At 45.8% G+C, this 24,777-nt stretch overlaps 1 protein-coding gene across 3 annotated transcripts in view; it reads right to left on the bottom strand.

Annotated features, from left to right (window-relative positions):
* HIP1 (huntingtin interacting protein 1) overlaps positions 1 to 24,777 on the bottom strand; it is a 1,552,273-nt gene that overhangs the window by 977,418 nt on the left and 550,078 nt on the right. For all 3 annotated transcript variants that reach the window (XM_069614772.1, XM_069614774.1, XM_069614773.1), the window contains exons 9-10: positions 6,116 to 6,173; positions 5,617 to 5,692 (exon numbers count right to left, since the gene is read on the bottom strand). In XM_069614772.1, coding sequence (XP_069470873.1) covers positions 5,617 to 5,692; positions 6,116 to 6,173 — 134 coding nt within the window. The remainder of the gene's footprint in view (positions 1 to 5,616; positions 5,693 to 6,115; positions 6,174 to 24,777) is intronic.

Raw genomic sequence — 24,777 nt, 5'->3', positions numbered from 1 at the left:
AAGGGTACCGAGGAGAGTGCCAGAGAGAGAGTACAGAGGAGAGTACCGGAGAGAGTATTGGAACCGGAAAGGGAATATGAGAGGGAGAGCACAGCGGAGAGAGAGAAAGAAATCGAGAGCCAGAGAAAGATCCAAGGTGAGAGAAAACCTGTAGGCAGGCTCAAGGAGCTCAAGCCTGCAACATGGAGGGTGTCGTTCAAGGGAACGCACAAGGACGTCTTGCAGACCGGGCTGTCCAACAACTACGCCAAAACCGCTAACCCTACACTTACGCACAGCCGCTTACACAGACCTAAACAGTATCCAGAGAGGTGGTGGCTGGATGATCTGTACATAGAAGGAAGGTTGAGTCCCTGTTCCGTTTCCAGACAGCCAGCTGTACAAGGCCCAGGAAGCAAGCATCAAAGAGAGTGGAAAAAGGCGATTGACCATCACGAAAACCCATGCTGAAGTACTAGGTAAATGGGAATTATTAAAAGTCCAGGACATCTACGTCCCCTCCTTCAAAAGAACTAAAGCAGGGGACTTTAGCTTCCAATATCTTGCACCAAAAAACTGGAATGAACTGTCCAGAGCACATCATAAACAGTCTTCTGCAAAGCGCTGAAACCACACTCTTCAACTAATTATTCAATGTGATGTTAATTATTTAGCGCAAATAAAGTCCTCTATTGGTTGTTCCAACTCCACTGTAACTCTGGGACCCATCATGTTATAGTATTCCACTGTAACCAAGGAACCGTATTTCTGTTTTGTTACTGACTTTGTATTTTGTACCCATCCCAAACTAAGTAAGTTCTCTGTTACAGTGCCACGATGTCCAAGGGCCGATGTGCGCTTTATAAATTTAAATAAATAAAATACAAAAAAATGGGACGTGGCTCCCTCTCGGGGAGAAGTGATGACATCCAGGGATTCAAATTCTAGGTGCAAGCGGGCACCACTATAGGTAGGTTCAGTATTCTCAATTGATACCAAGTTTTCCTGATTAATGTCAAAGTGAGTGGTGCATACTGTGTGGAACCGGAGGGCAACCTCACTTCTCCCCCTGAATCCTCCTCTCAGATGGCCAAGGAAAGGCCATCGCTCTTGTATCCCGACCCTGGGAGTGGATATGCGAGGGAGGACCACCTGGGTGGAGGGAACTTGGGGAGTGGGGAGAGAATGTCTTTGGGTGAGACATGGTATCTCCTCTTCCTTTGTAAAAAGGAACCCTATATTCCCCCTGCGTTTGTAGGTTATTTGCAGTCCTTACCCCTTTCTTCTACTCAAAAGGTCCCACAGTCATTTTACCTTAAGACTGGGACGAGGAGGAAACAGCTGGGAGTTATGCACACTTCTCTTCATTCACACTACTTTGGTACTGAGACCAGGAAGAGGGCTTTGGAGGAGTTCCCTTCTAATAGCCAGGCATGTGCAGCTAATCAGATTAACCAAGGTCAGGCAAATGAAGTGAAGGACTTACACCTGCAACCCTTTAACAAGTCACAGGTGTATAAAATGGGTGACCGCCCAGCAGTGAGAGAGGGAAGGCTGGGAGAGAGACGGCATGGAGAACGAGACATGGCTTGCAGAAGCAGAACAGGCTGTAGAGGAACCCGCTGGATCCAGGCTGTGCTGCGCAGGAGTGCAAGAGACACGCTGGGGCCAAAGCTGGCCGTGAGAGGGTTGAGAAGCCTGCTCTGCTCCCTGCCTGGTGTCCACAACAGGAGCTGTGGGGCCCCAAGCCTCCCGATTTCTGCCAGCTGCTGAGAGAGTGAGAGGTGCTCTCAGTAGCATCCGCTGAGGGAATGCAAAGTTACACCCTGCAGGATTACAGGGCGGTGAGCGCTGCTCACTGGGGATTCTGTGAGTAAAAGGCATAGCGGAAAGAACCAAGACAGCCGGTTGAGCGATCGCATACCGGTGAGAGTAAAGAAGGGAATGCTCATACGGGTTGCCCAGTGTGCAGGAAACAAGCATATGAATACGTTGGAGAAATGCAACAAGCATTATTGAATATCGAACTGACTGAAAGATATGAGCATATGTGAATAAAGTACAAGAAGAAAGCAAGTGGTGAACACTTATGAATAAAGTGAAAGCAAGTGCAAGGAAGACGGTGGAAAAGGGTGAACACCACGGACAGAATTGTAAGAATTGTATGAGATACATGGTGTGGCAAAGTGGTCCGTCGCCAGGCGAATCAAAGGAACACACCCATACTGCTACCACAGCATTAGAAGCAGTTGGTCACGACACGCGGTTTGTTTTACTTTTTGCCCTCATTGGCATGCAGACAACAATGGGTGCGCTGCCAGATGGGCAACTAATGATTGTGACACGTTGAGACACCCTGACCACCATGTGCATGCTATGTCCCAGCTACTTGCCCGGACGATGGACCACTCGTCCGAAATGCATAGGCTTTGTAGATTTTTGGCATTGGCCACAGCATAGCGGTCAACACATTGAATAAAACATTATTTTGTGTCAACAAAAATGTGTAGTCATTTACTATTTTTAACCTATGAACGCATCTAAATTACCAATACCATTAACGTATGTTGCTCTGGCTATTTAGCTAGACTAAGGGTGTGCAAACGGCACCGCTGGTTTTCACTAGCCACTGTCCACAGTTTTGTCATCTAAGGACTCGTCACAGATCAAAATAATGAAGGATGAGATGACCCTAAAAAATTGCTTGCAGTGTCTTACCAATAACAGTGGTCTTGTTGCCCGATGCAACCGGTCTGAAAGTGACATACCCGTCTCCTGGGACGGTCTGACAAATGCCTGCTATCTTTTGAAATGTGTGCTCAGAAGCACCAACTCCTGCACAGAACGATTTGCAATTTGTTGAGATTCAGAGTGATGCAAGAAGGTCTACTGCCTTCTGAAAGGATTTAAATGAGTGACACGATACTGGAGCCCATGTCAGCTATTTGTCTAAATATGGGTAAACGTTTTGATCCTGCCTTGTGACGTAAATTTCTACTGGCGGCAGGCCTTCTGTATATCAGAAGAGCTAACTTTTGTCAGCAATAACCTCAGCAGTATTATTGGCAGGTGTAGATCCCAACTTACCTTTCAGTATCACAAGCCTCCCTTCTTTTGTCCACTGACAAGAATTTCACCAACAGCATCCTTCTAGTCCAGATTTTTCTACTGTGGGCAAAGGTATGGTTAGGGTGTGCTGCTTTCTAGGTAGCTGCTCCAGTGGCAGTAGCCTTCTACGACAAAGAGTCTACCTTCTTAACCTATGTGTGTGGAGGCAAAGACCATAGTACTAAAAGACAGATGAGACTTTCCAGTGGCGGCTGAACTGGTTTGACGCTCGGTTGGCCCCTGAAACACTTCAAAGCACAGTCATTTGGGTTAAACGTCTTATCTACTACAAGGCCTTCTAAAGGAAAATCTGAAAAAGGCCTTTCTTGGATATATGCTCAAAAATAGATGCTGTCAAGAGTCTTTTGCTGATTAAATTAAACAAGAAACAGTCTTACCAGTGTTGACATTTAATGCAAATGTATTTGCTGAACTGCTCAGAACTGCATGAAAAGCTTAATTATTTGAAAAAAGCTTTTTTTGGTTTGTGAACATATCGCAATGTTATACACATTCCACAAAAGACAGCAGCGCTATACAATACCAGGTTATAACAGGTTGTAGAACATTAAATATCTTATTAATAGAAACAATTTCACTGTCATTTGGTGGAAATCAAAATACAGATAGTAACCAGCAAAACAACAGCAACTAAAAAGGGAAAGAGAAAAAAAGGACTGCTAAAGAGAAAAAAACTTCAACCCGCTCCACAGAAAAAATAGTCAGAATGGATAATGATGGGGAGCGTCCTCCCAATTCTCTGTATGCCTAAGTGTTATTTGAAATCTTACACCACCCTGATGGAGCCAACTTCATCAATCCATACACGTGAAAGGGCAGTGAAATCTGCTATAAAACCGTTAAGATTAGTGACAAATGATTTTATAATATTGTTTAGGGTACAAACACTTGCTGTCTTTAACTTGGTGTATAAAGGGTGATTAAATTAGAAGATCTTTCAGAAAACCATTATAAGAGAATGCTTAAATCTTCTCAATGTCCAGTATCTCCCCAAATCTGTACCCACCCTTATGCTATCATTGGACACTATGGCTCCTCGTGGCACTGTACTAAATAACAGGCAGCATTTAAAATGTGAGTAATCAGTGTTGTGACTGTACTAAATATTGGGTATATTTAGCTTTTATCTCCGTCCTTGCGGGTCCATCAATAGGTGAACGCAGATTATTTCCTTCAACTGATTAATCATCACTTTCCAATATAATTGTTTTTTGGATATTTCCACCAGATGTGGCCCAGGCTCCCACTTCGCTATGTTTCCTCCGACAAAGTGGAGGAGGAAGAAACCATTTAATGAATCTTACAGAGGACATTGTAAGCAAGGCATGGTATCAAGAATAGACAGATACAAGTGATCACAGTTTAAGGGTGTTTATTAAACTGTATAGATGGGTTGGAAAAACATCTAATCTAAACCTAAATCTAAGATGGGAGCAAGCTACAACCATCAAATAATAATAAGGCAGTCCTAGTGGTGTCTTTTCAAATAAAAGGGTCTATACTAAGAAAAAACCTATTGCCAGTCCTTACGCTAAATACAAACAAAGTGTGGGATATGCTTCACAAGAAAGAAAGAAGTGTCCACAAATGATAAGTCAGGATGTGGTAGCCGGGGCTCTCCCTTCCCCATGTTTGAGCACCAGACAAGGCGGGACTCATGAGCACAGCACACTCTCAAGCTTTCCCAGCACAAGACGACACTTGCGCTTCAAGTATCAGGACCGTTCTTTGTACTTTTCTTAATTTGCCTCTCTATGTGATACCCAATGTCAAAATAGCATATTATGGAAGCAGTCTTGTTCATTAAGTCCACATTTCCGCTTACATTCAACATAGTTACATTTGCTGTAATATCAGGCTTTCCCATGCCTAACACGATCTTCTATCCATTCCTGAGAATGAACACAAACCCAGGGATATTCCATTCATACAGAGGCCTGTGTCCCAAGTTTTCAAAGAGCTTTTTATAGTGGATTGGGGGGGGTACTATATGCACTAGGTTCAAAACCACAGAACACACATGAAAAAATGCAGGGAAGGGGTAAAGATGGTGTGGAGGCAGAGATAAGAAAGGTGCCGACAGAAACCTCACTGCAAAACACAGGAATGCCACCAGCGGCCTTTATTGCCATCAATATTTAAAAGAAGTGGTCTTTGGACAGATCCTGGGAGGAAGAGTAGCAGCAACTAACATCAATGCCCTGAGCAGATTTAAAGGAAGAGAAGGAGGCAGATGAGTAAGAAAACAGTAGCATTCAAGTAAAAGTGAAGCAAGGCAAATCCATGCTTTTCCCAAGGAGATTGAAATGTACAACAATGATTTCTTTACAATGGATTGTTTTTTGCTTTCAAGACTGAGAAAGGTTTACAATGTGTTAATCCAAACAAAAGCACCTATTTAAATGTTTTTGATTTACAAGTCTTGGTTTAAGATGCAATGTATATGGGTGGGCCTAAACTTGCACTGTTAGCGGGAGAGGGAAAACACAAGTCTGCATGAAGACTCACCTCAGGAAGCTGGGGGATCTGAATTAGTCGTTTAAAGTACTGCAGGTTACTGGAGCGATAGAACAAGTCTTTCAATCTGGAAGAAAGTCAAAAGCACAGCATGGGTGTTAAAAATGAATGGGAAAGAAACCATACAACCGAAACTGCCCACACAAAATTCTTCACCCACTCCTCTATTAGCTCACACTGCCAATGATCTACAAAGGGCTTCAGCAGAGGAGACTGCCCTTAATAAATGAACTTACATCTGAACACAGAAAACGCAAATTGTTAATGCTAGAATATAAAGGATAGGTTACTGTTAGTTGCATGTAAATTCTAAGCTGACATGCCATTCGTTTCTCCAGCACCTCAGGCTCTCCTCTCCCACACACCTTAGACTTCAAATACACGCCTCTACAAAGACAAGCAAATAAAACATGCTTAGTCGACACTGCTTTCTCACTCTACTAGGCTTCTGGTTCTCCTTCCTATCTTCACCCTTTTCCTTTTCACTTACTTCTTGAACTGCTCCTGGAAGCGGTCTCTGTGACCTTGGAGCGTGTCAGCTGGAAGACCTGAAGTAGAGAATGACATACAAGCACTTTGTCAATTTTGTGGGTAACAGAACATATTTCCAATTAGAGGACTTCCAGTTAGAGGACTTGCAGATTAATGTGCCTATATTGTCCAAAAGGCTTGTGAACCATAACCTGTGCTAACCCAATAATTTCAAATGCATCATACTTTCAAGATCTCAAATGGTTAGTCAACTTAAAAGAAATCTGTGCAACGCCCCAGAATTTACCACTCCATACAGATCTGATGAGTCATCGTTTGTATCATGGAGCAGGTGCTTTTGAGGTTTAACCCTGATGGATCCCCATGCACCAAAATAGACTGCCAAACAATGGTAGATGGCCCGACCCACTCTGCAAACCACTGTCTAGGGGCCATCTTCTCTAATCTAGGCACATTATCAGCTTTTAAAATCAATCACCCTTTTGTGAATTGACATCTTCAATTTTCTGGCCCTTTATCTACAAAATCAAATCTGTCAACGCTAGAATACAAAGGATAGGTTTCTGTTAATTGCAGGGTTCAAAACTGCTGGGAGCTATTTAGCTCCTGCTTCTCCCATAGGAAAGCCTAGTTAACTTGAAACCAACAGCTACCAAGAGCTGCTTTCGGCTCCCATTTGCTGAAACATGCATATGTGGCATTAACTGAATATTTGAGAATGTTAATAACGAAGAATTAGGACACATTTAAACATAATAGACCATACACAACAGCAAAAATGTTAGTGTGCCTCTCATGTGTAAATTAGATTGGTAGTGCGCTGTGTACTCGCTTCTAGTCACCTAGCAGTAGCTACTGCTTACTGGGTCATGCCAGACACTCCAGAGCATTTTATTAACCCTTTATTTAATTCTGGCAGCACACTGCCACACAGGTATTGGGACCTTGTCATATACAACAGTCTTTACAACAAACAATAACATACATCAGTGTTAGATTCATGATACATAATTCATAACAATTGTCAGGTTGTTACAACGCAGGGCTATACAACTTTGTAACATAAGTATTCAGTTCACATTTTTATCGCTCAGATACGAGCGGAAGCCCATCCATGTGTCCAGAGGTCTACACCTAGGAGGGAGAGTAGATATGTACATGTCTTTGCATTCTTGGGACCAGGTTAATGCGGCCAACCATTCTTCCGTATCAGGGGGGAGTTTGTCTTTCCAGTGCAAGAGAATCAATCTTTTAGCTGGCATATAAGCATTTTTAGTAAATGTACGGAGGAGGGCCTTGCTGCGGAGCGCTGGCCATATACCAAAAAGTGGGCCCATTGGGTCGTGTTCCAGCTGGGTTTCTATTATTTCCACAACTGTATCAATTACTTTGGACCAGAAGTCCCCTAAACTGGGACATGACCAGAACATGTGAAGGTGGCCTGCTAGTTCTTGTCTGCATCTATGGCAGCCAAGGTCTTGCGAATGTGGCAATTTAGAGAGTCTGGCTGGCGTCTAGTAGAGTCTGTTCAAGATTTTGAATTTGAATCTGAAGTTAAATGGAAACTTTCTAAGTTAGGGCGCACATTTGTGCCCACTGCTCATCTGTTAGTTCACATTCCAGATCACTGGCCCAACCCAGTCTTGCTTTCGACCCCGGGATTGAGTGGGAGTTCTGAACCATCTAATAGAGTGTGGAGAGGATGTGCTTACAGTCCCCTGAGTTGGTGATGTAGGCTAAGCTGGGAGTTTCTGAGGGCTCATTCGGGTAGGATGACAATCTGGTCGAGATGGATGAGCGCATTCTGTAATACTGCAGCTGGTTCCCACTGCTATTAGCGTGTCCCAGTTTCCAGGTGTATGTGTATTATTTGTTTGTTTATTATTTATATTGCGCACCAGACCCGGGGTATTCGGGCGCGAGGGCAAAATGAGGGTTGTTCAACTTAGGTTACAGGTTACAGATTAAGCATGGAGAGGTACAGCTACGGTTACAATGCTGTATACATGTACTGTCAGAGAAGCGCAGATGAAATACAGTAAATTTTACAAGATGTATATGTGACGCATAAATAGAGCAGAGCAGAATATACAAAATATAGACGATATCCCAGATGTCAGAAGGGAAGGTTAGACATCAAGTTCCTTTAGCCATTGAATCAGATAGGATCTGAATTGGAAGTAGGGGAGATCTTCCCTTATAGCAGGGGGAAGGGAGTTCCAATATTGTGCTGCTTTAACAGCGAAGCTGCTCCTACCTGATTTGGTGAGTTTGAATCTAGGTACTAGCAGGTGGTTAGAGTTAGCTTTTCTTAGGGGGTGAGAGGCTGTTTGTCTGGTGAATCTGTTTATAAGGTATTGCGGGGCTGCGTGGTTAAGGCATTTGTGTGTAAGGGATGCAGTTTTGAGGAGGATTTTGTCTTTTGTGGAGAGCCAATTAGTGGATCTCCTGAGGTCTGATATATGGGCGTTTTTAGGGAGATTTAGGGCGGCTCTCAGGGCGTTATTTCGAAGGTTCTGTTTTTTGGCGTTGATGTATTTGTTACTGCCTAAATAGAGGGTGTTGCAGTAGTCTAGTTTAGAGAGGATTAGTGCCCTTGCTATAGTGACGCAGTTGTTGGGTGAGAGGAAGGGCTTGGCTGCTCTAATTAACTTGCAGGTGTAGGAGGTGGCTGAGACCATGGCATTCACTTGTTTACCAAAGGTAAGCGTGGAGTCTATGTAGAAGCTGAGGGTTTTGACTACTTTGGCCACAGTAATGATGTTGTTGTCAATTATGAAGGTGTCATAATTGAGACCTAGTTTTTTTTATGTTGGAGGATGTGCCTAGAATGAGGCGTTCACTTTTGTCATCATTCAGGCAGAGACCATGGGAGACCATCCATGCCTGGATGATGAGGTGACTCTGTTCACAAAGGCCAAATCCTTGTCATAATCTCCCGTCAATGGGATGAGGATCTGTATATCATCTGCATAATTAGTTTAGGTGATACCTAGACCGTCTAGATCATCGAAAAGGGGCTTTGTGAAAATATTGTATAGGGTAGGCGATACACATGATCCCTGGGGTACGCCGCAAGATATATGTGCGGGGTCTGCGGCTGCTAGAGGAGAGAAGACTTGCATTGTCCTGTTATCTAGGAAAGACTGGATCCAGGCGACTGCTTCATGGGAGAAGCAGGCTGCCGTGAACAAGTGATTGCAGAGTATTGCGTGCTCTACCAGATCGAATACGGCAGAGAGGTCGAGGAGTAGTAGGAGTGATGTCGTACCTTTATCTCTTAGTGTGTCTATTTGTGCCTTAAGGTCTAGAAGTGCCGTCTTAGTACCATGCTGTGGTCTGAAGCCGGACTGACAAACTCCTAGGAGGTGGTTTATTTCCAAGTGGTGTTGAATTTGTAAGTAGGCTACTTTGTCTAGGATTTTAAGTAGGAATGGCACAGTGGTTATGGGACGGTAATTAGTTGGGATGGAGGGGTACCCTCTGGGAAAACATCTGCAAGATAGTTATAGCCCAGGTTTCCCCATTTTAGCTGGATTGACTTGTCTCATGTTGGCCTGAACTCACAGAATTTTCAAAGGGGTAGCCAGCGATAGTATGGTTGTTCAGTTCCTCTAAGAGAGAACAACATTCTCCATGCTCTTAGAGTGGACTTAACCGGGTCAAGTGGGCTGCCCCCCACGATAGTGTTGGTTCAATACGAGCGTTTTAAGATCCGATTCCCCTGCCGCCACTGCCTCAAGTCTGACGTGTGGAGGGCCGGGGGGGGGGAGGAGTAATGGGGTACCAAAATGTTGAAAATTGGGCTTGGGCAGCCATCCAGTACAATTCCAGATTCGGGGCAGTGAAACCCCCTCTCTCATATGGAAGTGTCATGTCCACCCACTTCTTCCGTACCACTCCGGAATGCCAGAGGAATTGGGTGAGCTGTCCATGTAATTGTACGAAATATGCTTTCCCTGGCCAGATTGGGACGTTGGCATATACATACAACATCTTGGGGAGTAGGATCATTTTGGTCAATGAAAGCTTGGCGGCTTGGGATAATGGTAGCGGTCTCTAAATACTCATTTTGAACTCTGCATATGCTTTAAGCATGTCGTAGTTGTCTTGAAGTCGAGTTGTGAGATCTCGAGATGGTGACCCCCAGGTATTTAATTCGATCGGGTACCCAGCAAAGGGAGAATAATTTCTGACAGTTAGGTGTGTTACTGGTGAGAGGGAATATCTCTGACTTTGAAGCATTGATAGTGAAGCGTGAGGGCTCGCCAATGTGGGTGATGTTCTGTATGATCGCGGTGAGGTTAACTAGCGGGTCCTTTATGAAGAGCATAACATCATTTGCGTATAGCAAGATGATTTCAGTGCTTCCCGTCAAGTGGAATCGCCGGTGTCCATGGTTTTTCCTAATAAATACCGCCATTGGCTCTATGGCCAAGGCGAAGAGGATGGGGGAAAAGGGGCAGCCCTGCCGGATTCCCCTTTCCAACTGGAATGGGGTATATGTGTGCGAGTCAACTCTGACCCTAGCTACGGGTTGAGTGTATAATAATTTAATATATTGACGCATCTTGGGGCCTATTCCTATTGCTTCCAGCGTTAGAAACATGTAGTCCCAGGCAACTGTATCAAAAGCCTTTTGGGCATCAATCGTGACTGCGACCACCTGGATGTCTGAGTCTAATCTGGCGATTATATTAAAAAGTCATGAAGTGGCCCTACCAAGTACGAAACCAGCGTGGTCGGGATGTATCAGGTGGGGAATTATTGGGAGGAGTCTGTTGGTATCGCAATTTATGAGGGAAAGGGCTTGTAGGTGCCGCATTCATTCTTGGGTTTATCTGGCTTCAGTAATACCGTGAGTACTGCCTCCCTCAGGGATCCGGGAGGATGTGGCATTACCACACCTGCAGGAGAACCAGAGACAGTATTGCTGCATATTCTTGATAAAATTCAGCTGTCAGGCCGTCAGGGCCCAGCGCTTTACTTTTGGGGAGCGCAGAGATGACATTCGCTATTTCCTCGATCAGGAGTTCAAACTGTTCACCGGAGTGAGGACTCGGAGTGCAGTGTGATTTTCTGGAGGAAGGAACGTATCTCTGAGTCTCCTTTGGAACGATGAGCTGTATAGAGCTCATGGTGGAAATCCCTGAACACCGTCACCACCACTGTGTCCGCCCATCTAATGTTACCCTGTGAGTCTAGTATGCAGTCAATCAGATCTCACCACTCTCGCCAGGGTCCTGCCTGGCCTGTCTCCTTCTCCGTATCTCCCAGCTGCTGCAGAACAGCTGAAAAAGCGGGTTTCTCTAGTGGAGTGGGCATTAAAACTCTCTAGGTCGGTGTGGATTTGGGCTAATAATGCAGGGTCTGAGGTTCAGGAGTGTTCTTGTTGCAAGTGTTTAAGTTTGTTTTATGATTGGTAGAGGTCCCTCCTGACAGCCTTTAGAACTCCCGCCTCCCTTGATATTGACATCCCGCGAATGTAAACTTTAAAAGACTGCCACCTTGCATCCTGGGAAGTAGCCTCAGACGAGTTTGTTGCAAAGAAGGGGTCTGTCATTTTTTATGTCAGCTCGGAATACTATGTCCCGTAGGGCTTCAGATTTAAATCTCCATGTGAACCTCTCAGGAATATCTCTAAATTTCAGGGTTAACAGGACTGGGGAATGATTGGAGAGTGTACAGGGCACAATATCTACCCTGAGCACTTTCCCGATTAGTGAGCTGGAGACTAAGAAGAGATCTATTCGGGAGGCCATATCGTGGGCCGAGGAATAATAAGTGAATTTCCTGGCAGAGGGGTAAATGGTCCTCCATGCGTCTCGAAGGTCGAACGTTTGCATAATGGATGGTAGCTGGCGGGCTGCACGGGTTTGTGGACGGGGGGCTTTGTTGGACCTATCCAGTGAGCGGACCGGTATTAAGTACATGTCCCCGCCCCAGATCAGGGGTATCCCGTAGTATCCCGCAAGGATCTCCTTCAAGTTGGTAAAGAATTCCGGGGAGTCTATATTCGGGCAATATGTGTTAACAAGTATGGTCTTTAACCCCTCGAGAAAAGAGTGTATTATTATATATCGACCCTCCGGGTCGATGTGGGATCGCTTCACAACCAGTTTCAGGGATTTATGGATAATAATGGCCACACCTCTCGATTGGGTGGAGTAAGACATGTATCTGTTCGGCCCCCATATGGGGGCTATGTTGCCACATGTGTTCTTCCTAGCATGTGTCTCTGGTAGGAGTAAGACGTTAGCTTTCTGCCTCTGTGCATAGGCCATTATTTTGTGAGATTTCGTAAAGTTTCCAAGCCCTCTGACGTTCCAGCTCAGGATCCTAACCTGTTGAGACATCTGTTAAGTGTGAAAATGTGTCCTGTTGCAAGTGCCTCATTTTAACTATGTGCCTGATTTGTGTAGTCCATACTCTGGAGCATCCATCTGCCAGTGTTTTAATAGTTAATGCCCTACTTCTCCTATGTCTAGCGCAACTGGCGCTGCCGGTATTTCCCGTTACATAAGGAAAACCAGTGACGGTCTGCCCCCCCAATCCCACTGGCCCCCCCCAACCCAGCAGTGTGAATCCCCCCCATCTTTACCCCTGAGTACCCCATCTAGCCAACTGAGCATAGGGAACCTTAACTGAAACATGATCAACAAGCAACTGCAAGTGGGAGCACCGTTATCGTACGGCCTTAGCTACTGGCTGGGGCAAACGTCCCATTTCTGAAGCTATTATTGGGGTGGAAGGCCGTTAAGAGTTCTAGCTGCACGTGAAAGAAGGAATGTCGCTGAAGCAAAACGTAGTACCCATAATAAGGAGAGTCAGTCGTCTCGTTCTGCCGGGGCCTCAGTTGGATTTGTTTCCGGGATTTGTGCCTCAATGAATTTGACGGCTTCATCCGGGACAGTGAAGAAGTATAGTTTGCCCCGGAACTGTAGCTTCAGTCTTGCTGGGAACAACATAGCAAATTGGATGTTCTTTTCTCTGAGCAACTTTTTCACCCCAGTAAATTGGTGTCGTTCTGCCTGCGCCGAGACGGAGAAGTCAGGGAAGATCCAGATAGCCTGAGAGCCCAGTCTTAGTTCTTTCTTTCCGTGGGCAAGCCAGAGGATTGCATCCCTGTCTGGGTAACTTAGAACTTTGGCAATTATGGGCCTAGGATAGTCTCCTGGTTTCGGTCTCGGTGCAAGCGCCCTGTGGGCTCGCTCAACAGCGAAGAATGTCGATAGGGAGGGTTGATCAAGTAGGTCTTTGGTGATAAGATTTTCAATCGCTAGCTCCATCTTGCCCGAAAAGTGCTTTTTCTGGGACTCCCACAATACGAATATTGTTCCTGCGGGAGCGGGATTCTAAATCATCACATTTGCTCTTTGATGGTTTCATTTCTTGTGAGAGAGAAGCCACTGGGTCTTGAAGTGTGCGGATAGCAGCTGGGTTTTGATTGAGGCCACCGTAGCGTTAATGTCGTCTGGCTTCTCATCTACGGAGGCAAACCCCTTTGCCATTGCCTCCATGATGCCCGACAAGTCTGGTGTGGGTGGGGTTGTAAAGGCTGCGGTGGGTAGACCTGGGAGAGACTGTTCCTGAAGATTGACGTTGTTGCGGTGTCGGCTTTGCAAATGTATCCATTGCACCTGTTCTCCTGCTCCCGCCAGAGCCTTTGTTCATATCTGTTGGTAATAGGGCGTTCCAGGGGCCTAGCTTATTTATGGTCCTGGGTAAGTGAGCCAGATGGTACGTATCTGCACAGGAGAGCACTTGTCGGGGAGGGTTGCTGTGGGCGTGTCTGTTACGCTCACCTGGCTCACACAGGGGCGTCGGTCGTACCTGGATAGCTGCCGTCTCCACCCACGTGATGCGTAGTGCAGCGATGACTGACTGGATTGCCCTCCTAATCTTGTCTGCTTAACCCGTAGAAATATTCTCCTGCAAGTGGAGAGATGGATTTAGCCACTTGTGGATTCAAGTGATGGCACCCCCACAGTCCTCCCCAACTAATCACCTCCGAAATGCCCTCACAGCAATCTCACCTTATATTCTTGAAAGATGAGCTCTCCATCATGCGTGGATTTGCAGGGGCGCATCTGTTCCAGTTACTTCACTGGTTTGAAGGCTCAGGAGAGTTCCGGAGAGTATTGACTCTGAGGTTCCTGGTGAGGACCAGTAAGTATTACGTTCATAGAGTTCAATATGTCCGATGTTCACTCTTGTTCCCCCCTTCCTTTCTTGTCTTGCAGCTGGCTCGTGAAAAGATGCCCTTGTGGCAGCTGGTGGCGCTCAGGTAAGAGTCTGTATTACCCGGCGCTGTCCGGTAAATGTTGCACGTGGAAAACGTGTTGTTTTGTCTCTCTTTACAGATGCGGCACGCGAAAATATGGAGAGTCACAAAAGAATGCCTCCGGTGGTAAATCAGTTAAGTCTATGGTGGTGAGAATTATATTTGTTGGTTCCCTCTGCTCACCTTGTGGTTTTCTTTTGTCTCCTAGGTGCCGAAGTTCGGCGAAGAAATGATGGAGGCAGCGCCGACCCGAAGGATGCTGTGAAGACTGGTGAGTATGGCGCGTCGCTGCAGCTGGAGGTGCGGCGCGTGCAGAAGAACAAGTTACTTTCTTACCTGGTAACGTTCTTTCGATGGGATGGTCCGACGACGTATTCCAAATCTATGACAGGTATGTCCAATGTTCTTTGCCTCCATGATGACAGGTAATGTCCGCAGCACAGCTGTCATAGATATGGAATACGCTCCACCACCTTCAGGCTCCTATAGGCAGGGCGCCATACCGGCGCTGTCGTTACTGGCAGGCAGTCTGCACAATAGTTCGTATTCAAGCGTGTTCCACCCAGAAACCTCTGCAGCCAATTTTCAGGACCGGGTCATTGGCGTTGAGAGTCTTGTCGCCGGTATTGTCGCTGGTATTGGGGGTCTTCTTATGTATTAAGTCCGGGACACCGTAGCAGAAGTCGGCGTGGGCCGGCAAGCCGAAATCTGTGTGACTCGATCCCTCTGGTAGTGCCGCACTGTGGCCTCCGACCACTGCTGCGGCTCACCCGCACCTCTTCCTGTAACGTGGAATCCAGGGCCCCACGGCACTCATACCTGGGACAGAAGGTGCAGGTGGATGTTAGCGGACCAGTCTAGTAATTACAGCGGCTATGAGCGCATTGGGCCGCCACCTTCTTCAATGTTCAGCCGGAGTACAACCATAAAAGCTAAGCAGCACATTTTAGATGGCTGCTCAACAGCGCCCCCACTCAGGACCTGGTTTTAGCACTTGCTCATCAAACCTTAATTTCGACCTCTGAATTGCATATGCGTTTTAAGATGACATGTCTTTCTGGTCCAGAACTAATAGCACTCCTGGCAGCCTCCAAACCCACTTGGGATGTGTTTCAAAACCTCTCTGGTAGGCTTATTTGTGCAAACTGTGGTAGATCAGAATCCGGGAATTGACAAGGAGGGGAGTTACCTGAACGCTTCTTTATTCTTTCATTTAATGAGAACAAGGCCTAAGCTTTCCCTAAGCCCAATATTATATGCCCAAGTATACAAAGAAATGCTTCAAATGATGGTTGTCAAGATGTTTTACATAAATGAAGTCTCGGTCCAGAATCTTATTCTAACCGGAGCTCTCTCCCTACCACTACAAAGAAAAATACAAATCTAACCATGACATACTTTGGCCATTGCCCGAATAAAGCAACGGTGGCTGATTTCCGACCGCCAACCTGGCGTCTCTTTATTATAAGCTCCTTGCCTTGATGCAGTCCCACACATGCACTTAGTGTCTTTTCAGGCTCTTTGCTTCACAACTCTGTTCTATCAAAGGTCTTTCACTCTTCTAGTCCATAATTCTTTAGGTCTCTCTACTCTGTTATTTTCCCAGAGCAGGGTTCATCTGAACTTTTATCCCTTTCTGGGGATTTCCTTTTCTCCAAGGGAGAGGGGTGGGGTGGTTTAGTTCTACCATGTATTTTAACTTTGTCATGTGCACTTTTGCATTTTAATGCTTAATGCTACCACATACTCCAAAATGGCAATGCCACAAGATTTTACCCTGTCCTCTGGCCATCTTATCTGTTGGCCTTCTTCCTGCCCTCATAAGGCCAGATATTCCATATAACGCAACTCCTTTCCCAAGCAAAGCCTAGAGTGTCAGTATTTGTTTGTGGCCAAATGTGGGTGCTGGAACTGTCTAGTCCTAGTCCAAATACTGGCAAGTATGTGTGCTGCTAGGCAGATGTGGCCGGAGACTGTCCATGAATAGACAGCCCCTACCAGTTTGAATGGTGCTGTTGCTTGCAATTGGTGGGCTTAGGGTGACTGCAACTCAAATTTAGGATACAAGAAGAACTCACACAGCCATTCTTGAAATATTTGGAGCCAAGACCTCTCCAAGGCAGAGCATCCCCCTGAAGACCTGTGGATCGTCGTTGCAGCCAACCAGCATTGCCATCAGCAGCTGTCTCTGCAAAGGCCTGCTTCTTTATCCGATTTAAAACCCAGGACAGGTGGGAATAACCAGTCTTGACCCCTGCTCAAAGACCCTGCCTTTGGAAGCCTTAGAAGCATCCCCAAACTATCCTGTGTACTGACCAGCTCCGGCCTGGACTACCTCACTGCACCAGTCACCATCCAGACTTCATATTTCAGAATTTGAACTTTGCAGACCCTTGAATAGTGAAACAAGAGGCCTTCCCCTGCAGTTGCAGCACGAAGAGGGGTCTTTCAGGACCAGCTTCTTTCTTTCTGCCACAAGGTTCGTCTCCTGCAGTCTGATCATTGGTGGTAATTGCATTCTCCCACCTGCATCGTGTCCTTTGGTCCTCCACAAGCATTGTGGCGTTCCTTTCTTCATCATTTCAGGGTTGTTCAGCTGTTCAGTACCAGGAGTCGTGATCAGAGCATGGAACCACTGACTAGCAAACCTAATTCACGAAACTAAAAGTCATCTCGGTACCAGCAACCTCTGGTCACCCATCTGGCAGAACCAAGACACGAAGTGGGCCCAGCAGATTAAGACGACTCAGAAATATTTGCTGGCACAACCAGATTACAGGAGGGTGGGAGTAAGTCAGTGGGGAGTTAAAATATCCAACCTCTACCTCCCCCTACCTCCATAGGGTTTAACAGGAACAAAGTCAAAATCCTACCTCTCACTTGCCTAGTCTTAATCAGTGGGGTTCTGGCAAAGGATCACCCCAGTGGCCTTTCCCTAAGGTGGTGGGATTGGGAGTGAACCTCCTAAGAACTTTGCTTGCTTTGTTCTTTGGAACTTGAGACACATACACGTTGGCTTTGCCACTCTACTTTAGCCTTCTTAAAAGACTCATAGCTCCCGGAAAAGGGTTCACTTTTGGACTTTTAGGGCACTATGCCCCATCTCCTTTGGAAAGGGAAGGACGTTTTAAGTATAGGGCCTTATACGTACAAGGCTGTGCATTGTTATTCATTCTTAATTATTTACCTCTTTGTTTTTCTTTTTTGCTTTACTATATTACAGGCTTCTATGAAACTGTTAGAATTGCATGAAAAGTAAAGTGTTGATCCTCTTGAGCAAAAGCACCCCAAGGTAGATGTACATAGGTTAATAGTGTATATTAAGTAGTGTTATTTACCTGCGAGTTTAATTGATACGACTTTGGTGAAGGCCTTATAAATATTACTGTCTTTTTATACAATCTTCCTAACTTGAATCATTAAAAGTGCTCTGTGCATGTTAACTGAACCCTTCACCAATCACACATCCTCCTAAGCCTTACTGCCTAGTCAAACTATCTTCATGGAGTTTGGCTACGCACAAGTGTTTCCTATTCACCAGAATAGGGTGGTATCTCAGAATCTGTCCACAGGGCCAATTCAGAAAAGCCACCTTAACAATGGCAATCTTGGCACTACTGAATTTCTCAAGCCCTGCATCCACGGTTATATTATGGTTTATAATTTAGCCTAGTCGTGAGGCAATGTGCTGTTCTGGCACAGTGGCACCTCTGTGTGGATGCTTTACCCATTTCAACTGGTCTGGAGACTTCCAAACCCACACATATACGTGGGTGTGCTCGAGTACCTGACCAACAAAACCTGAATGCTGCACACTTGGGGTTGGTTGGTGGTGGGCAGTGTGCTGGTTTGTGTGTAGGAGAGACCATGTACCATATTAATTTGTTCGGAACTTCCCTGAAAGTACTACTAACTAGACAGGCAACTCCCCATGTTGCAGTCATCTGCTACTGGCTGGGCCTTGTCCTGCTGTGGAAGTCTCCTGGATCTGCCTTGCAGGAAACGGCCTTGCTGGCCTTTACGGCCACTTACCTCATCCTGTATTGTGGAATCCTCTGCCCTACATCACTGGACCCTATGTGCCTGCAGTTCAGGTGCTTCCTGGAAGCTTTGTGTATTGCTGGCCATCTGTGGTGGAAGCCTCTGCTGCCTTGCTAGAGCCCTGCGTCTCTACAAGAACCTGTTTGTCATTGGTCATATTAGGAAATTTTCTGTAGCCATCCTCTATGGTTAGGACTCTGCTACCAAGCTGCGTCCCCTGATCTCCTCAGAGCTGCCTGTGACCCCTCCCCTAGGTCCCTTTCATCTGCTCAGTTACTGCTGTTGCTGTGGTGCCTGCCTCTTCTTGGGTCTCTTCCACAGGTTATCACTTCTTTGTGGGTTCATTGTCCTTGCCGTGGTACATCTGGAGAGTCTGCTTCTAATAAGCGGAGACCTCAAGCACTGAGGTTATTCCGTCCAGTAGTAGTTAAAATATTTAATGGATACTGGGGTACCCCCTTATCCCAAAATTATAGCTATATCTCCCTAGTCCCGACACTTACCTGAGAAACAATCCCATTCGACAGTCCATGACACTAAAGCGATTGCCCTAACTGCAAACTGAAATGTACAGTAGAAGAAAATGTAGTCATTGTTTTACAAAAGAAAAAATGTGAGTTCTTGCATCACGCTTCATGCGGTTCTCCAGTCTCTAAGTGCGGGACCGGGTTTCAAACCTGAACTGCTCAGCATTGCCTTGCTTCCAAGACAAGTATTTTGCCCCTGAGCTATCCTGCTGGCCCCTTCAGGAGTTATCCTTGTTTCTAGATCTGTCTACGAAGTACCATATCAAGGCAGATACAAAATCCTCATTCTACTGTCTAAAAACATTGAATTGTATACTAATTTACCATAACTTTTCACAAAGAGTAACTGCAACGTGGGTGCAGGTAATGGACTCATCCGAAAACGTCAGCGTGTACAAAACTCAGCTGCCTGTCTCCTGCTACATTTGTCTTCCAGAGAAAACAGCTCCCGGGGCTAAAGACTCCTTCACTGCCAGCCAGTATCTTGAATAAGCACTTTCAAAGCAATGTGTCATGTTCACAGAGCATTAAAAACGGAGGCCCAGAAATGCTACAAAACAGACCGATGAGATACACAATGCATGCTACCTTTACTCAAACTCTAAAATCCATACAGATGATCCCTGCTACAACTAGAAATGATATCTGAGGAATTGTTTTTTCAGTGCAGACACAATAGGGAATTTTCTTCTGAAGAACATTAGATTAGACGTGGTTAGGAGGGACTTAAAAAAAACAGCACTGGTGTGTGGTTCTTGGAGGCCAAGCTATTGGATAAGTAAGGTCTTTTAACATTTAGTCTAACCAAACCCTCCCTGAGTAGTGCAGGGTGAGCAGTGGGGGCTTAGACCTAGAAGATACGAGGTTTGGTATGAAGATACAATTAACAACACAAACTGTTAAGTATTAGAGGTTCACAAAGTTTGGGAAAAATGTCCAATGCATCAGGCCAAACCCCATGCAGGTACACATTAAGGATACTATAAACCACATACACAATTATCTGCAGATATACGTTCACAATAGATAGCACCAGAGGGGGACTATACAACACGTTACCATTGCATACAGTTAAAGGCTACCGTTTTGAGAAAAATTGTTGAGATTAAAAAACAATATGCCATCATACTCCTGTGCAAGTTAGGAAATGGCCACATATTGTCATATTTTTGCAGGCTACATTCAGAGCCTGGAAAGTGCAGAGAAGTGATTGGAATAAAGCAAATGCTATGGCAAGTTAATGAGTATGATTTTGCGCTATATCCAAAATATTTTGAAGGATCACACTTTTAAAAATTTAATTCAATATCAGAAGTAGAAGTTTCAGTGAAATGTAGGCTGCACAGCAAAGTTGAACTATGAGTGAAAACCTGCCAACCCGCTAAACAAGCAATATACAAGAAACCAGTTGAACTTTAGTTAATCAACTAAGTTGTCCAATGATATTCAGATTTGCTCAAAATTCACATAAAACAACGCAGATCAATTCACATACAGTATTAATAGCAATGAGCATTTCTCCTGTTAACAAAAAATGTAAAGAGCACATATTTCATATTTTTGGACCAACCGAAAAGTGGCCTGTGTTTCGCACCAAAGACGCTTTTTTTCAAGGCTCACTTTTTTCTTTTTACAAAACACACTTTCAGTGAATTCAATTCTATGTCAAGACCGGAGGCGAGCATTATGCTTCAACTTCCTTTGTTTTACTCTTTACAGCAGACTTAAATCTTCATAATTCCTTTCATTTTTTTTCTTCCAAAACACAACAAAACCAAACTGAACTACATGTCCCATGAACACCAGAGTCTCTGGTAGTCCCTCAGTCTGCTTCCTGTCTCTGGGCTTCACTAGTCACTTCCTGCAGAGGTCGTTTTCTATTCTTTTTCTGCTCTTCATACAGATAAATACCTCTTTTACTTAGCTCCCGCTTCTGGAGCATATTACACACGTTTGCAGTGTATTTGTTCAGTGGAGCACCCTTTCAGGAAGGGTTAGGTGCAGGGAATGTTGATTCACAACATTGCATGCATGTTTTTCATAACATTTCTTTAAGGATTTCATGGACAAGCGCATTGTGTGAACGCGACCCGGCGTGAGTGTGTTTGTATGGTTAATTGTTTCGGAAAAGCAGCCTGACCCGTGACAACTGAACTCGCTGTCAGGGCACCAAGCTGCACTCCTCCGATATCAGAGCAAAGTGGCTTTTCTTATACCGCGTGCGCACATTAATAATTTATGCAGTACGCAAGCCTCTGGTAAGCTCGCGAACGCGTATGAGCGGAATCCTACCGTGGGAAGGAGCGGCTTCCTCACAACACAGAGGTGTAGCTGCAGGATTACAGCGGCACGATCGCTCTCACGGCCTGATCGGAGGGCCCAGAACAAACTCATCTATGGCTTGGCACTGAGATTTGCATGGTGAGCGAGCAGCGCAAGTTCAGTAACTTGTGTTCATTCATGTGTTTTTTTTTCCATGTGTTATTTGATATACACTGATTGTATTGGGATTTGTTATGGATGTTGTGTAAATACAATTTAAAAAAAAGTAACTTGTGTTAATTAAGCAGAATACTTTCATCTCATTGAACGGAGTACTGCTAGCTCCATGCCCAGCAAGGGCCCACACCGCTTACTTCCAGTTAGTGCCCTAAGTGGCAGAAAAGCTGCATGATACCTATATTGGTGGCATCCCCTTAGGCTCCACCCTCACCTCATCACAGAGGACGTGCCCTTCAATCTGCCTTGTCCAGACACATTGATTAGGGTTGATGGAGACTCACAGCATGAAGTTAAATGACCGGAGTGAGGGGAGTCAGGACTCTTAAGAGTGTTTTGGGATATTCCCTGGTGGATGCGGTAGCCCAAGGGGTGCGCCTGCTCCAAGAGAGATCAAGTGCTACAATGCTTAATTGGGGATGACATTAAGAAAAAAGGCCTTGAAGTGGATGACAGCACGTCCTCTAGCCAACCTCATAAGGAGGAGGTCCTTAAGGGGGAGAGGAGACCCGAAAGAAAAACCTGTTCGACTCGCCCGCGTCCAATGAAGGAGGAAAAAAGAAAGCCTCCTGAGACTGTTGATTTATTTGAAAAGCTTAAAGGTGCTTTCATGAGGTGATCGACCCTCTTCCCTGCGGTGCAAAATATAGAGGACGAAGACTCCTCAACCGAGTCCGACGTGTCAGACTCAACATCCTCACAGAGGTCAAAGAGTGGGAAAGAATGTACAGAGAAGCACCTTGAGGTGCCCAAAAAGGAACCGACAGACATGTTTGACCATGAGTCGATTGCAAATCACAGATCTAACGTCTAGTTGCCCTCACCGAGAGCGGCATCGTACATGACCCAAAGGTTACGCAAGCCGATCGAAAAAGAAGTCAGGCTGCGCTTGTGGTCAGAATGCCTCGACCGGATCTACCTTTGAGCTGGATCCCAAAATGATTACCTTCATAGCGAAAGCATCCAGAGACATAAGGAAGGGCATGGACCGAACCAGTAAAAGAACCCAGGAAAAGGTTTTACATTTGGCAGAAACTATAGCGAAGATCATGGATCTGGCAGAAAGGGCCAGGGACGCTGGAGCACCGGTGAACTCCGAGACATTGGCAAACTGGGCTCAAAGTGCAGTGTGCTTACTAGTGAACGCACACTGTGCCCTGTCGTCCGAGAAAAGGAGAGGTATGTTATTAAAGATTAACTCTAAACCAGGATACCTAGCATCCTACGTTGCAGGTGAGGCTGCCCAAGGCCTCTCGTTTGGAAAGGCATTCGCTAAAGAAATGTGGAGATTTGTGGGCACTTATACAGCCCTCGAGAAAGCAGAGACCACCATTAAGAAAATGTTCCCGGCACAGTCTTTGCAGGGACCGGCCGCGGGAGAGGTGGTGCGTCCGGTCGCTTCCACTCGCAGAAGAGGCCTCAAAACCCAAGATCACACTATTGGGAGTCGCGTTAGCAGAATGCCTTCTCCCTGGTGCGAGGTCGCAGAGGTCGAGGACACAGAGGGGACGTGGCTACTACCGGCATGAAGGAGCCCCAACAGGCGAGGAGAGTGGTACACTATCCTCGAGTGGGGGGCAGGATGCTTTTGTGCTTAGAATATTGGAAGAAGATTTCCAGAGATGCATGGTTGCTACAGGCAGTGGCGGGGTTCCAGCTGGAGTTTGCGGCAGAGCCTTTCCAACGGGTCAGACCCCGACTGTTAGTGTAGGCGTGTGGGAAGCGTGAGCTCCTAGAGCGAGAGCTGCATCCGTTAGCGAGCAACGTCACGACAGGACTCAGTGACAGTCCAGCAACGGTTTTCGTAAGGAGCATACTTCAAGATGGAAGGGGTGCATCTCCTCAGAGACATTCTCCGGAAAGGAGACTGGCTAGTAAGATTAGATCAGAAGGACACCTATCTGACTATCCCGATAGCCAGAGAGCACCGCGGGTTTTTGAGCTTCCAGTGGAACGGACGAATGTGGCAATTCAAATGCCCCCCGTTCGGTCTCGCCTCGGCACACTGAGCGTTCACAAAGATTATGAGGCCAGTAGCGGCTGCCTTAAGGGGGAGGGGATCCGGAGGATAATTCCCTAGACGATATTCTCATGTTGGCAGACGACAGGCAGGCATTCGTCGAACAGATGCAGTGGGCGTCACAGCTCATTATGTCCCTAGGTTTTCTCATAAACTGAGATAAGTCCGAACTCGTCCCCAAACAGTGCATGGAATTCCTGGGGTTTGTCGTAGATACCACAAAGGCGACCCTGTTCTCAAGATGAGAGCGCTAAAGAAGGATTTGAGAGCAGCACTAGCAAAGACCGTGATAACTTTAAGAGCTCTAGCGACGACTTTTTTGTGTTCAAATCTTTTTATTAAAGTTTCAGAATCATAAAATCGCAAGAACTTAACTAAGATTATGCACACAGCAATGAAGTCATAAGTCACATCTAAATCACAGCTCAGCATGTTAACTTCAAACTTGCAACTGACACCTACTACCCCAAATTAACAAGGGGGATTCCTGGGAGTCCCTCTGCCAGACATTAGTCCTGGTTACAAGAGACTTACCCAGAGTCTTTAGCTCACTATCTTTCACAGAGAAGAAATATCCCAAACATATCAGTCTTTGTCCTGCCCTGGGGCAGTCCAGCACCAAAATGCTAGGCAATTCTCCTCTGAACAAGAGTACCAACAGCAACCCCAGACACGTGTTTTGATCTGGTTGGACCTCATCAGTAGGGTGGAACTGTGCCTCTCTAAGAATAGTGAGCAATAGTGTCTGGGGTTGCTGTTGGTACTCTTGTTCAGAGGCAAATTGCCTAGCATTTCCATGCTGGACTGCCCGAGGGCAGGACAAAGACCGATATGTTTGGGATATTTCTTCTCTGTGAAAGATGGTGAGCTAAAGACTCTGGGTAATGCTCTGGTAACCAGGACTAATGTCTGGCAGAAAGTCTCACAGGACCCCCCCTTGTTATTTATCCACTACCCCATGCCCACCAACTCCCTCCCGCACTCCCCCATGCCCACACACTGTCCCATTCATAACCCAACTCTCTCAAATTCGGTCTACCATCTTTTCAACATTATTTCATGTGGTGCTTTAGGTAGCCTCTTAAGACAAGTTCAGCAGCCCCAATGCCCCAAGTCTCGGAGGGCAGGTACCGTCCTTATTAGTAGTCTTGTTATATTGCAAAAAACCTTCCCACTTTGTAAGAAGAGTTATTGAATTGTGCAACGCATATGTAATTTTCTCACAAATGAGGAGCGTCCACATGCCACCTAGCCAGTCATCCATAGAATCAACATGAGAGGACTTCCAA

The sequence above is a fragment of the Ambystoma mexicanum genome, chromosome 9 (assembly GCF_040938575.1).
Source record: "Ambystoma mexicanum isolate Mex_15411 chromosome 9, UKY_AmexF1_1, whole genome shotgun sequence".
NCBI classification, from domain to species: domain Eukaryota; kingdom Metazoa; phylum Chordata; class Amphibia; order Caudata; family Ambystomatidae; genus Ambystoma; species Ambystoma mexicanum.
Note: the sequence above shows the minus strand (reverse complement) of the source record. Positions and strands in the feature narration are given on the sequence as shown.